The sequence below is a fragment of the Hippoglossus hippoglossus genome, chromosome 18 (genome assembly GCF_009819705.1).
Source record: "Hippoglossus hippoglossus isolate fHipHip1 chromosome 18, fHipHip1.pri, whole genome shotgun sequence".
NCBI classification, from domain to species: Eukaryota; Metazoa; Chordata; class Actinopteri; order Pleuronectiformes; family Pleuronectidae; genus Hippoglossus; species Hippoglossus hippoglossus.
In genome coordinates this window covers 5372110-5384615 of record NC_047168.1, presented here as the reverse complement: position 1 = coordinate 5384615, position 12506 = coordinate 5372110, and the positions used below count along the sequence as shown (strand labels likewise).

The 12506-nt window shown below is 48.5% G+C and overlaps 1 protein-coding gene across 1 annotated transcript in view; it reads right to left on the bottom strand.

Annotated features, from left to right (window-relative positions):
* efnb3b (ephrin-B3b) overlaps positions 1-10917 on the bottom strand; it is a 78952-nt gene extending 68035 nt beyond the window's left edge. Inside the window, exon 1 of the mRNA XM_034615538.1 lies at positions 9635-10917. Within this exon, the coding sequence (XP_034471429.1) occupies positions 9635-9783 (149 nt within the window). The 5' untranslated portion in view covers positions 9784-10917. The remainder of the gene's footprint in view (positions 1-9634) is intronic.
* Positions 10918-12506: the final 1589 nt, after the last annotated feature.

Sequence of the window (12506 nt, the reverse complement as noted above, 5' to 3'; positions counted from 1 at the left end):
GGTTCTATTCTTTCAAAGCCTGGTCTTGCTAGCTTTTCCAATAGCTTTAAATCATCACTTCAGGTTCAAAAACTTTGAATCGGCTGAAGCTACGTTTTTCAGGAAAGTGGGATAAACAGCCTTGTTTTAGTTTGACAACCATGAATTTTTTTAGCCTAACCACTGAAACTTTGAAAGCTTCATGAACCCGGGAGGCTGCATACTTTCCTCCGTCCAAGAGAAGAATGCAACTCTTCAGCTGAAGTCAAAGTGACATGTTGGAACTTTGAAAAGAAAGAGAATTTTTTCTCGACAAGCAATAATATGAGCCCTGCACTACACTCCTGGCTTTTGTTGCAACAGCCTGTCTTGATTTGCTATGACCATTAGTTAGCTAATGTAAGCCAACTTAAATACATATAACTGGGCCAGTTGGCTGACTTTATGATGCTAACTTTCAACTTTATGTTTCTCCTCTGCTTCTGTTACTTACACTTACGATTATCCTTTAATTGCCACTTGTGGGCACAGTAAATGCTAAGTGGACCGTATTTACATTGTGCTTTTCTTGTCTTTAACGACCATTCAAAGAGCTTGACACTACCAGTCGCATTCATACAGAGCCTCTAGATATACACGTATATATATATATATATATGCATTCCTAAAACACACACATACGGCACAGCCATCAGGGGGTTCCACGTCTTGACTAAGGGCATTTTGAAATGGGGACTGGAATCAAACCATTACCTTCCGATTAACAGATGACCTGCTTGACCCACTGCTGGGTGGTGTTAAGGAGGAGAGTCTGTGTAGTGGCATTAATTACGTAGCTAAGCAGCCTAGTTGTTAGTCCTAGTTGTTGATATTTCTGTTTAGGTGCAAGATGTGTGTTAACTGGCTTTTCAGGGCGCTAATAGGGCGATTTGTGATCTTTGCAGAGAGCCAGGCTATCAGTTTCCCTTTGATTCCAGTCTTTATGCTAAGCTCAGATGATCACTTGCTGGCTCCATTTCCACTGCAGAAATCACATGTCTGTGTTCATAGCGCATTGACACTGGCGTCGGCCGTTATCGTCAAAAGCCCTTGAATTGAATTGTCTTTGCAAGTTGACGTATTTCTACATGTATGGCACCTCTAAGTGTTGTCTTTTGGGGGGGGGGGTTCTTTTCAGTCTTGTGTCCGTCATGTGTTAGAAAAATGTTCCTGCTGTGTTCTCACATGGGCTCATTTGGACATTTTACTCAGGGGCTGGCAAGAAAAAATTCTGGTAAATGTTCGTCAGAAACGGACTCTGACATTTGCGTCCTCTCATATTCTCAGGAAATGTCAGCTTTGATTAGAGAGTGAAGGTGTTGGTTCAAAATGTTGAACTTTGCCTCTGAGGGTGAATGAATAAATTAATAACTAATTATCTGTATACACCCAATTATAAACATACATGTCCTTTGATAGACAGACAGACTGACTCGGGGGGGGGGGGGGGGGGGCTCTGAGGCTGAGGCATTATACTTGAGGCTATAACCTACGAACAATTTATTTCAGTTTATCAGTAATCTGTCTATTTTTCCCATGTTAATCTTGCATGTCAATCCTACTTAAATTATATTTAATGCAGAACCCAGGAAATGGAGCATGATTTTTCCCTGCGCTGTTAGCCAAGGTCAGTTTCCCCATAGACCGTAACAACGATGGCTAATGCCAAAGCCAGATGGACTATTTTCGCTGTACAGTCTTTTAACTCCTAATTAGAACTATGCATACGTGCAAGCCCACGCGCGCACACACATCTGAGGAGACGAAAGCGAGAAGCCTGGAAAAATAATCAAGGTGGCGAGAGTTGGGCACCGAGAATATTACAAAGGATCTGAGGTAGAGAAGTGGGCCTGTGTGCTCAGATGGGGTAATAAATGTGTTCGTCTATTAATAAGCCAAGTTTCGAGATGACTGGCTGTTACTGCAGCGGGGCAGAGCAGGACAGGGTTCCCCACCAAAGCCTCTTAGCATAAGGATCATCTCTGACCAATTGTAAGTCAACGGGTAAAGATTATCTTAAAGCTAAGATGCTTTGGAGTAACAGGTCTCCCTATCTCCCACACAAGAGACCAAACATCTACGGCAACAGCCAGAGGATCCGCTCCCCCTCCCACCACTCCCGCCGCACAAATAAAAGTCATGTATCTTTTTTGTAGCCGAGCAGTGAATAGTTTGCTCTGCTTTGTTGCCAGGCTCCTTGCAGGCAGGGTGATTCATGTATGCTTACTTTAGCGGCTCTGTGTGTTTCTGCAAATCTCTGGATAAAAGCTTCTTATGCCAAAAATATAAATGTAATATGAGATATTTAAAGAAAACTCCAAGAAAACTCAAACGCTCATTGCTTGCAGATGCAGCTACGGGCTGTGAGTCTCGCATTTACGAGTCCATTTTTGTTGTTTGACGATGTGTTTTTGTTATTTCTGTCGTGACGTAGTGAGACTAAATTCCTCCTCGGCTACAATGGCACACGAGAGAAGCAGCGTGTACCCACGGATGCTGGGTTTTGGAGTGTGTGTCACAGGGCAGACAACATTTGACCTCAATACACCGGATCGCAGGCCGACTCTTAAAAAAACAAGAATGACACAAAAAACACTGTACTATCCTCACTCTTTTCATATTCTTTTTTTGGCAAATTGAAGTCGGAGAAACTGTAGTAGGAGACAACAGCTGTGTCTTAATTCAGGGGCTGCATCCTTCGGAGGCTGCCTTTGACGACTGTTTCCGTCACATTGCAAAGGCTCCTTCAAACGCCGTCGACAAACGCGTCCTTTCATCCCCTACAAACGAAGGCTCCGACGGGTGGATCCTTCCAGGCCCAACCTGCACCAGGATTCATTGCGCTTCAGTGACACAGAGGTAATGGTGCCGGCAAGTGACGAGACATCCGATGCTTCAGAACCCCACGTCAACTCAACCGAACAGCTTATGGCACACGTGTTCAAAAAAACAAAACAAGGGTCACTAAACCTTTGGCTGGGGCGGGGGGGCGGGGTAGGGGCTGATGACGCCAACCTTGGAAAGCCACTGTTGTTGACCTGACCGTCTCGTTTCAGTCCAAAGTTTGAGGTCAATGCGGATGAAAAGGTGCTATACAAATAAAGTCTAAAATTATTATCTAAAATTATTATTATTATTATGAGTTGGGATAATTTTGGCCGCTGTGAGGCCTCCGTCCTTGTGTCCCAAGTTTAATCATTGCGTGTTTGCAGCATCTCATCTTATTATATGAAGTGCAGCAAGTACGGAGAGGGGAAACAGCTGCCAGTCTCCTAACTGCTCTGCGCTAAGTTGATCAAAGAGCTCACTCTGCCCAAAAAGTCTATGCATTCCTTTAAAGCTTACCAGGTTTCACGCTGGACTTCACAGGGATAAATATTATGGGACGTGTCAGTAATGAGGAATGAGGGGCCGGCCCTGTTGTATGTGAGCAGGAAGCAGCTAGTCACGGCGGTGACCTACAGATCATCAGTCACTCTCTCTGACTGGGCCGCGTCACATCAGCCAGTGCCACTGTCAAGCCCGGCCGTGCTCCTGAAAACCATCCATCTCTCTTTTAGCTCGCCTTCCCTCGCCATCCTTCCTGCTTTTTGTTTCCCTTCTCTGTCTTCTTCTCCTCTATCTCTCCCTCATCTCGCCCCCCAACAGCACCCACTTCTTCTCTCGCTGGCCTCTTGCTCATATCTGTGGAAGATGTTTGCCAAAACTTCAGCTTTGACGAGGCACAGCTGTCCGTCAGCGAAGCCTCTCATTTGTCTCTCTTGTGAAGACACACACTCTCTCCCCCTCTCTCTCTAACATTCAGTCAGGCCTGTGTCCCATCAAAGCAGTGTCTTGACGTCCACTGGCATGGACGGCGCGGGCGAGAGTGACGGCGTTTCAACGCTGATCAAAGTGTCAGGACGTAAAGGCTGAAAACTGGAATGATTTCTGGTTGCTGGGGAAGTTACTGGGAGATAAGACACAATATTTGACTTTTGTTTTGCATTTTACAAGTTCTGCATAACCGTGCGTATGTGCTATGCAAACGAGGACTCCACCTTGACGTTGCTTAAGGTGATTGGAGGTGTGAACTCGAAACACACACTGCTTAAAATTCTATTCTCATCCATTTCTGTCCCAGAATCGTTATTTTTGTACAAAACGTGAACATTTTTTAATTTTTGTAACTTGTTTCCACAATTTTCCAGGACTGAGTGTCTCTATCTGGAGGATAATGCAAATTGCTGCAAATACTTGAAACAAGTCAATTTGTATTGGAGACGGGCTAAAATAATCTTACTACAGTGGCATATTTGTGGCACATTTGTTTTGAGAAACTAAGACTTTAGGACTTAATTACACCCAAAAAACGGTTTGGTTTGAAGGATTTGTTTTTCACTTGACATACTCAGAACGGCTTAGAGCTCGGAGATCTTGACACACAGTTTAGTATTCAAGGCACAGACACACACATACCAGCGCATCCTCTGTCACAAACCAGAATCCACACACTCACATGCACACACGGGAAATGACAGCAGCGTCAACTCCCTCCTACAGCTATCCCATTTATCTGGAAGGATGCCGAAGCCACGGGAGCTGCTGCAATACGAGCCCAACCCAATGTTGTGGAGATGTGCCGAGCAGTAGCGGTGGTAGAGCTGGGAGTCTCGTGATGCAGAGCAAAGAGACTGGAGGGCGAGTAAAAGAACGGATAGAGGAGGTGATGAACGGCGTGGCAGAGGTTGCTCCCCCATTGCACACTCCTAAGGCCATAAGAGTCCACATACACTTTTACACTACGCCAGTCTGCCTCTCTGTGTCACCCGGGGGAGGAGGATTGACCTGGCCCAGTCCAAATGCTGCCAGGAGGATTGGATGATCCTGCTTAGGCAGGGTGTGCTGTGAAGCAAGCTAATGAGAGGCCAGTGTGTGTGTGTGTGGGTCTGTGTGTGTGTGTGTGTGTGTGTTGGCTGGCTTTGCTAAGGGGCTCTGGGTTCAGCCACCTAGGGCAATCTGCCCAGTGATGCTGGGACACATGTGACCCCCTTCAGCCCCACGGCCTGGATTACTGTTACCACCACTACCGCTGTGAATGTATGTGTGTGTGTGTGTGTGTGCGCTGGCTGTTTCCAGGGAAGGGAGTTGCTTGTTTCTGCATGTGTTCCAACACTCAGAACCAGCCGCACACTTTTAATCTCCTTCATCCTAATCATCAGCACTTTTAACCATTACCAAAATCCCAAAGTCACTTCTAAAGCCCAAGGGACTAGGGAAGTAAATTAGTTCTTTAGCCAACCCCAGCATATTTACAACACCGCTTTATAGCTGTTATGATGTTGATGAATGTGCACTGCCCCTGCCAAATAAACTTATAATCGAGTGATAAAATAATGAATGAATTCCGAGTGGAACAACAGTCCGTGACGCCTGCCAATTTCCTCACCTCTCCCGTGTGTGTCAATTTGTGTGTGTGTGCGCACACATCTGCCCTCCCCTGTTTACTGTCTAGTGGTAGCAGTGTGTGTTTAATGCTCACTTGCACATGCAACGCAGGAGATACATTAGGGCCCACACACTCACACACACGTGTCCGACAGAGATGGGAGGGCAGGTCAAGCCCCCCGAGGCCCGTTTATGTGTGCAGACATCTGTTGAGAACGTGCGGCTGCTGGAATAGACCTGTCTGTTCGCATGTCTGTATTTTCACAGTCCAGCTGCATACCTGTGTCCATCTGCAGGAAAGAAAGGAAGAGAAAGGAAGAGAAAGGAAGAGAAAAGAAGAGAAAAGAAAAGAAAAGAAAAGAATGCAGCCGCTGGCCGGCTTGGATCCCCTCTCTTTCCCCTGGCCTTTGTATTCTGCCACATCAGCTGGAACCTCTTTTTCACAGCTCCTGTTGCTCTCAGCTCATAAACTTACACACACAGGCGAGGGGAGGAAGAAAAAGAGGGAGACAGACGGGTGGGAGTGAGGGTGGGTGAGGGGCACTTGCTTTAACAGGCAGCCCAAACAAGCAATATATGGTTCATATTCGTCCCTTCTCTTCCTCCTCTTGTTCCTACACGCCCCTCGTCCCTAAAAAATAGACATTTAAAATAAAACTACCCGGTGGATGTTCTCTAATCATTTGCCCGGGGGATGCGTGAAGAGCTTACCAGGCTCCTGCTCGCTTGTCCACACGGCCCCGGAAAGGCTTCGCATGCATTATTCGTGAAGGTGGCGGGCCAGGTGGACGGGGGAGACCTACGTGAAACTGGCCGTGGAGTTTCAAACATACAAACAACCAATAAACGGGTTGTAAAATGCTGCTCCTTTGGTATATGGCACCCCGTTTGACCTACTAACACTTATTCCACTCTCCAGTCCCAGAATGCCCTCACCAAGAACATTTCCAAAGATTTTTTTTTCCTTTTTTTTTGTAGTCGAAACACTTAGCCTAGTTAGCTAGTCTTTTATCCGGCGCCAATTAGCCGGCGATTAATGAATTATTGAGAAACGGGAAGGGGGGGGATTAAATTTTAATGTGGATCTTAGGGGGAATAGTTGTATTACAAGTCACCGCGAGCGCCGAGCGCAGAGACGCCCACCCTCGGCAGCCGTTTACAATAATCTACAGCCGTTTACTGAAGTATGGAAAGAGAGGAAGAGAGGAAGAGAGGGACTGAGAGCAGAGGGGGGGGGGGGGGGGGGGAACGGGAGGCTTTGGCCTTAAGAACAGACGCTGAAATCGAGCTTGCAAAAGGGCCAAAACCTACAAAACTCCATATGCTGCGATCAGAAAAAGTGACCCGGGCCAACGTTCACTGAATCCACTTTCTGTGCGTGTTAGTGCGTGTGAGTGCACCGGTGCGACTCGCAGTGTGAACCCAGGTGTGTGGGTCACCTGTCACCCCCCTCCATCCTCACCTTCACCCCCCCCCCCCCCCCCACAGACTCCTGAGCGGTAATGTAAGATTCGATCTTTCATTAGGGCGGCCATGTAAGGCCAATAATAGCAGATGCTGAGATAAGGATAATGTAATTCTTCTGGGAGGATGGGGGGGGGGGGGGGGGGGGGGTCTGGGTGTCGCTCTCCCCAAGGTGACTGTTCTGGTTCAGTTCTCTCTTCCTCAAGCAGAACCTGTATTGGCACTTGAGTCTTAACTGATATTGATTTACGTAGGGTTAGGACAGTCTCTACCCCCCCCCACCACTCCTGTTTCTCTTTCACCTCCTGCCACCTCTCTTTGTTTATGTTCCTTTTCTTTCAGGACCACAGTGATTTCAGCTGATGGACCAGTCAATAAAAGGGTGGGTGCAGCCTTTGAAGAGGCTCTTAAAATAGTATTTTTACTGTAACTTACGTCAGCCAGATCATTTTATTTGGGAGATGTCTGCGTTCTCCACTACACCCATGGGTGCCTGCTATTCCTCCTCACCTCTACACATCTCTGGGTGCATCAGCGGCTGCTGTAGTGCCATAATTAGTGGCTGGATGTGACACATGTTTCCAATTTGCTACGTCTGTTCACCGCGCCGGAGGGGGCGGGTGCGGGGAGACGGACTGAGGTAGAGATGGAGACAGACGGAAGGTGACGCGAGGGATGAGAGGGATGGGAGTGGAGGGGGAGGAGAGAGCAGGAAGGGGGGGGGGGGGCGGGGTGAGAGGAAGGTGCGAAGGGGTGAAGAGTTGAGGGAGCTGGAGATTGCTCACGGAGGTGGAAGGAACGCTGGGAGGAGAGGTGGAGGGCAGCTGCAGGTGGACGGTCTGCACTTCAAAGCGGCCCATGCAGCAGAGGTCTGGAGGTTAACAACGTGACAGTCCATTTGCTACACAGACGAGACGTGAACCATACATGCGCTCGGCACCTGATTGATTCAGACAACCGCTTCTGCAAACTTTTCACCTCATTTCAGAAGAACAAACCAGATGTGGGTGGGCTCTGGACAGCGTCCATGGAGGATGTGCAGGATTTGAACGAGCATGGGATCGTATTTCAGCCCAGGGCCCAAACCTACTTTGCCCTGAGGCCGCTACGGCTCTAGTTGTGTGGAGAGCAAGAGAAAACAAGGACATGGAAGTGTGTAAAAGGGCCAAGAAAATGAACTGGAGGAATGACTAAGCTGATTAACTATGAATAAGCCTGGTAGTATACAATAAGGCTTTGTATTCTCTATATACGAGTGAGAGAATCTGAGAAAATGACGACAGAGTCTGGCGTCAAAGCCACCACCCCTCTAATTGCCAGCCAGGCCCATTCACTAAGCCCCGACACCCACCTAACACCAAACTCCATTAGGAGACAATGGCGTGGATTCACCTGTAAGGCCTCAAAAGCCCCGGCTGTTAGCTTCTCAGTGAAAATTACCCTCCCGTGTCCTGCTCCCTGTTGGGTGAATCCACCCACTGCTGACAATAAGCCCTCATTAAGGGCTTCACGCCTGGCTCCACAGCGGGGGCCCACGCGCAGTCACATCTGTGGAGAGGGGAGAAACCGGGCCGGCCGTAGCCTCCAGCCGCACACGGACACATTCAAAACCTGTTGGTCTCTGGTAAAGCTGGTGGCGTGGGTGTGACCCGGGTACGGGAAGTGCCACAAGTGACTTTACTTTGACTTTTGTTGTTTTAAATCAACAAAGGTTGTGAAAGGAAGGGTGTATTCAGGATACGCACTTTGACAAAAAAGCTGAAAAGATCTCTATTCGCCACAAATTGCATTCAGGGTTTGTAAAAATTGAGGGCTGGCGTCACTTTAATATTCCCTTTCTCCAGCACACAAGCCCCCTGCTCTTCTCCCACCGCCACCAGGCATTGCAGTCCATTCAGACACAGGGGGGGGAAGAAAAATTGGCAGAGGTGTGAGAAAAGTGGTGAACGGCCGAGAGGTGTTTAAAATGACATTTCCTCGGCTAATATGCCTGACACCTTCTCCAGAGGACAGAGGGAGAAAAATGCTAATGAGTCGTGGCCAAGTGGGCGCACAGGGTGTTGGGAGAGGCCTGGGGGGGGGGGGGGGGGGGGGGGGGGGCTGGATTTCAATCAAGGTCATCCAGCTACAGCAATTTAGAGCATCACACACACGTCTTTATTACCACACACACACACACACACACACACGCACATTTTGGCCTGCACGGCAGTTTGAAGGGACTTTACCATTAAGAAGAAGTGAGGCTGGACTATCCACAGTAATCAATGCGAGTGGGGCAAACTCACAGCAGCTGTGGAGCAGAGCAGTGTAGCACATCAAGGTGTGTGTGTGTGTGTGTAAGCCAGGTGTGTGTGTGTGCAGCAGATCACACTGGCTTTAACTAATATACTTAATAATGGTGGGGAGGAGAAATTGTCCAAATAGAAACATTGATCCTAATAATAAATATGATTCCGGGGCTGTGTGTCCCGCAGGCCTCTCTAACTTTGTTGTGTTTTCTATTTCACGTTGCATCGCTGAAAGTCCCTCAGAGTAACGCGCGCGCATCAAATTGTCTAAATCCCATCCTCTGCTGCACAAGTTGCGTGTCTCACAGTGCACGTGCACTTAACCCCCAATTATTTCGGCTTCCGTCCCTCGCCTCGAGTTCAAACCTGCAGATGAGGCAACCAGGGGGAAAAAATAAAATGAAAATAAAAAAAAAGGAAGAGGCTGCTCTTACCTTTCGTTCAGGGAATTCCAGTAGATGGGCTCCATGTTGCTGGCCGCCGACCCCAGTAAATCCAGTAAGAAAACCATCAGGATCCCCAAACCATTCCCTCTCCCTCGACTCGCCATCTCCACCCCGACGCGCAGCTTGTGTAGCCGCATTTAAAAAGAAACAACCGAGAGGGACCAGAAGCGGAGGGTTGTGTTTCTGTTCTCTGCTGCTGCTGCTGCTGCGGGGAGACTCTGAGACACAGCGGGCACAGCCGAGCCAGGCTTGTAGGTCGCGACAGTCAGAGAGCGGAGGCTGCCGTGCATCCAAGATTCGTCGAAATGCACAAAAAAAAACACGCTCTGAAATGTGCAGGAGAAACTTCGTCCAAATCCGTGCGTCCGCGTCTCCGGAAAAAAAAACTATTTCAGTGCCATGACTTTCCCAGCAATCAATAGTCCCTTTTTTGTTTGTTTTTTTTGATTTTCTGCAAAGCGCACAAATATAACTCCACTGGACGGATTCTTTTCTGAGAGGTACCGCCACCCAGCAGGCGCTATTCCTGCTGCCTCTCCGTGCGCCCGGATTGTCTCTCTCCGAACAATGTTCCCTTGTTCTCTGCGCCGACTCTGCGCGATTTCTCTCCCATTACCTTGTTCCCTCGCAAGATGATCCACGTCCCGGCATAAGCAGAGTGACGCCGGAGAGGTTTATTGTCCCGTGTGTGTCACGATCGCGCAGAAACCGCCCCCCCCACAAAATAAAAACCCAAAACAGCGGAGGTGAACAGGTTTAAAAAGGAAAGGATGTCACTCGTGTCCACAGCTCCATCCTCAAATACGTGTTGATGCTCGGTGGGCTTCAGTCCGTGCGCATTTTATCCTTCTTCGCTCGGGGGTGGTAAATCCTGCAAATCCCTCTTGTTGAGAATTAAACAAAAAATAAAAAGCGAACAAATAAGGGTCCGAATTCAAATCGATGATACATCCAAGGGTCGTTGCGCGCAAAGGGGAACTGAGAGAGAGAGAGAGAGAGAGGAGCGAGCCAAAGCGCTAGAAGAGCATCTCCACTCCGACGGTGCCGCACAAAGGCCGACGGGAAACTTGGAAAGAAACGCAAAGGTTGTGCGCATCGGTCTGTGTTGGTGGAGTCGCGCGACGTTCGGAGAGCTGGAATGGTTTTCGCAGTAACGAGGAAAAAGAAAGAAAAAAAAAGCAAGCGCGTTATCTCATCCGTGTGCGCGCCTCGCAGTCCCGCAGGTCTGACTGGTCCTGACGCTCGCAGCGCATTGACACAGCGACTGGCTCGTTGGAGAGAGGGAGGAGGCGGAGGAGGAGGCGGAGGAGGAGGGGGAAAGGGGGACGTGGATGAATAGAGAGAGGGGGGGGGGGGGGGGACCTCCATCCTCAGACTGGCAGGCAACGGAGCGCAGTTCTTCCTTTTTTTATTGGGGTGGGGGGGGGGCGGTGTGGAGCCCCTCCATGCACCTCCTCTCTCCTCCTCCTCCTCCTCTCCGGGGTTCACAGACTCGGACCTCTGGACTCCCCGGAGGTCTGTTCTGCCTCCTTTTAAAACGGCGAAGAAGAAGCACACGCACGCGCTCAACTCCACGACGGAAGAGCAAGAGCGCCCCCAATGGATATACTGGGCATTACACGTGACACTGGAAAAGTATTGGATAGATGGGTAGACAGACAGACAGACAGATAGACAGATAGATAGATAGATAATGACAAAAACACAATAAAAAGCATATAAGACACACAATACAACAGTGCAATGGACAGGTATAAATAACTAACTTACACCAGAGAGCAGATCGTACCCAACACTAAATGTCCTTGATGCATTATTCTTTGTTCAGTTTGGCACTGGGAATAAAAGACGTTCCTGCTGGGCCGTGGCGTGGGACCCTGAACCAGACGACCAGACCGACTCAAACTCTGAGTGCATCGGCTGTGAGGTATCTGCAGTATGAGAGTATGACATCACATCTCAATGTAGAAACTTAAGGAATATTGGGGTTTTATTTTTAAAGTGCAGTTACACAGTCACACTGCGAGTACCTGTAGCATATTTCAAGAACATGTTGAAAACCATAGTAAGGAGGAAAAAAGACCAGGAGAAGAATCATGGTGACACCCATGATCATTGGACTGGAGTCACCTCATACGTCTGCAGCCCAGTCTAAACAAAAAGATTCCCCTTTCTGTGTGTGTGGGGGGGGGGGGGGGGGGGGGGGCAGCATCCAGCCCCAGCACTTCAAAATGGGCCAATCCGCTTGATGATGTGCAGGAGGAGCCGGGTGACAGGCCCCTGCTGAGGGCCACACACACACACACACACCAGTGTTTACGCTGGGCCCCCGGGAACACTAACACTAATTTATCCACCCAACTATTTTTCTCACACACACACACATAGAAAAAGAGAGAGAATCATGTATGAAATTGAGTTTGGAAGACTACCAATACTGTGGGTGTACTGCCCCCATGTGGTAGACAGTGTGCATGATCCAGACTACAACACATGTAGAAAGCACTGATAGACCAGGTAGACTGTGAGACTGTTTCACACTTGAATAACAAACTTTCTAGCTCTGGAGGAAGGTTTCAAAATAAAATGAAATACAGAAAAACCCTGATCACGTCATTGAGGTGTCATCGGGGGCCATCTTGGACCGAGACAGGCTAAAGAGAAGGGAATTATGGGAAATATAGGAGCTAGCATTTTTGGACCTTTACCCACAGTCGAGACTAAACGTGTTTTCAGACACCAACTCTTCCTCGATATGATTCATACGCAGCACCCAGACATGAGAGTGGTATCGATTTCTTCGCCTAACTCTTGAGCTGTTTTCAGACAATAAGCAGACACAGTGGGAGATTCTAGTTCT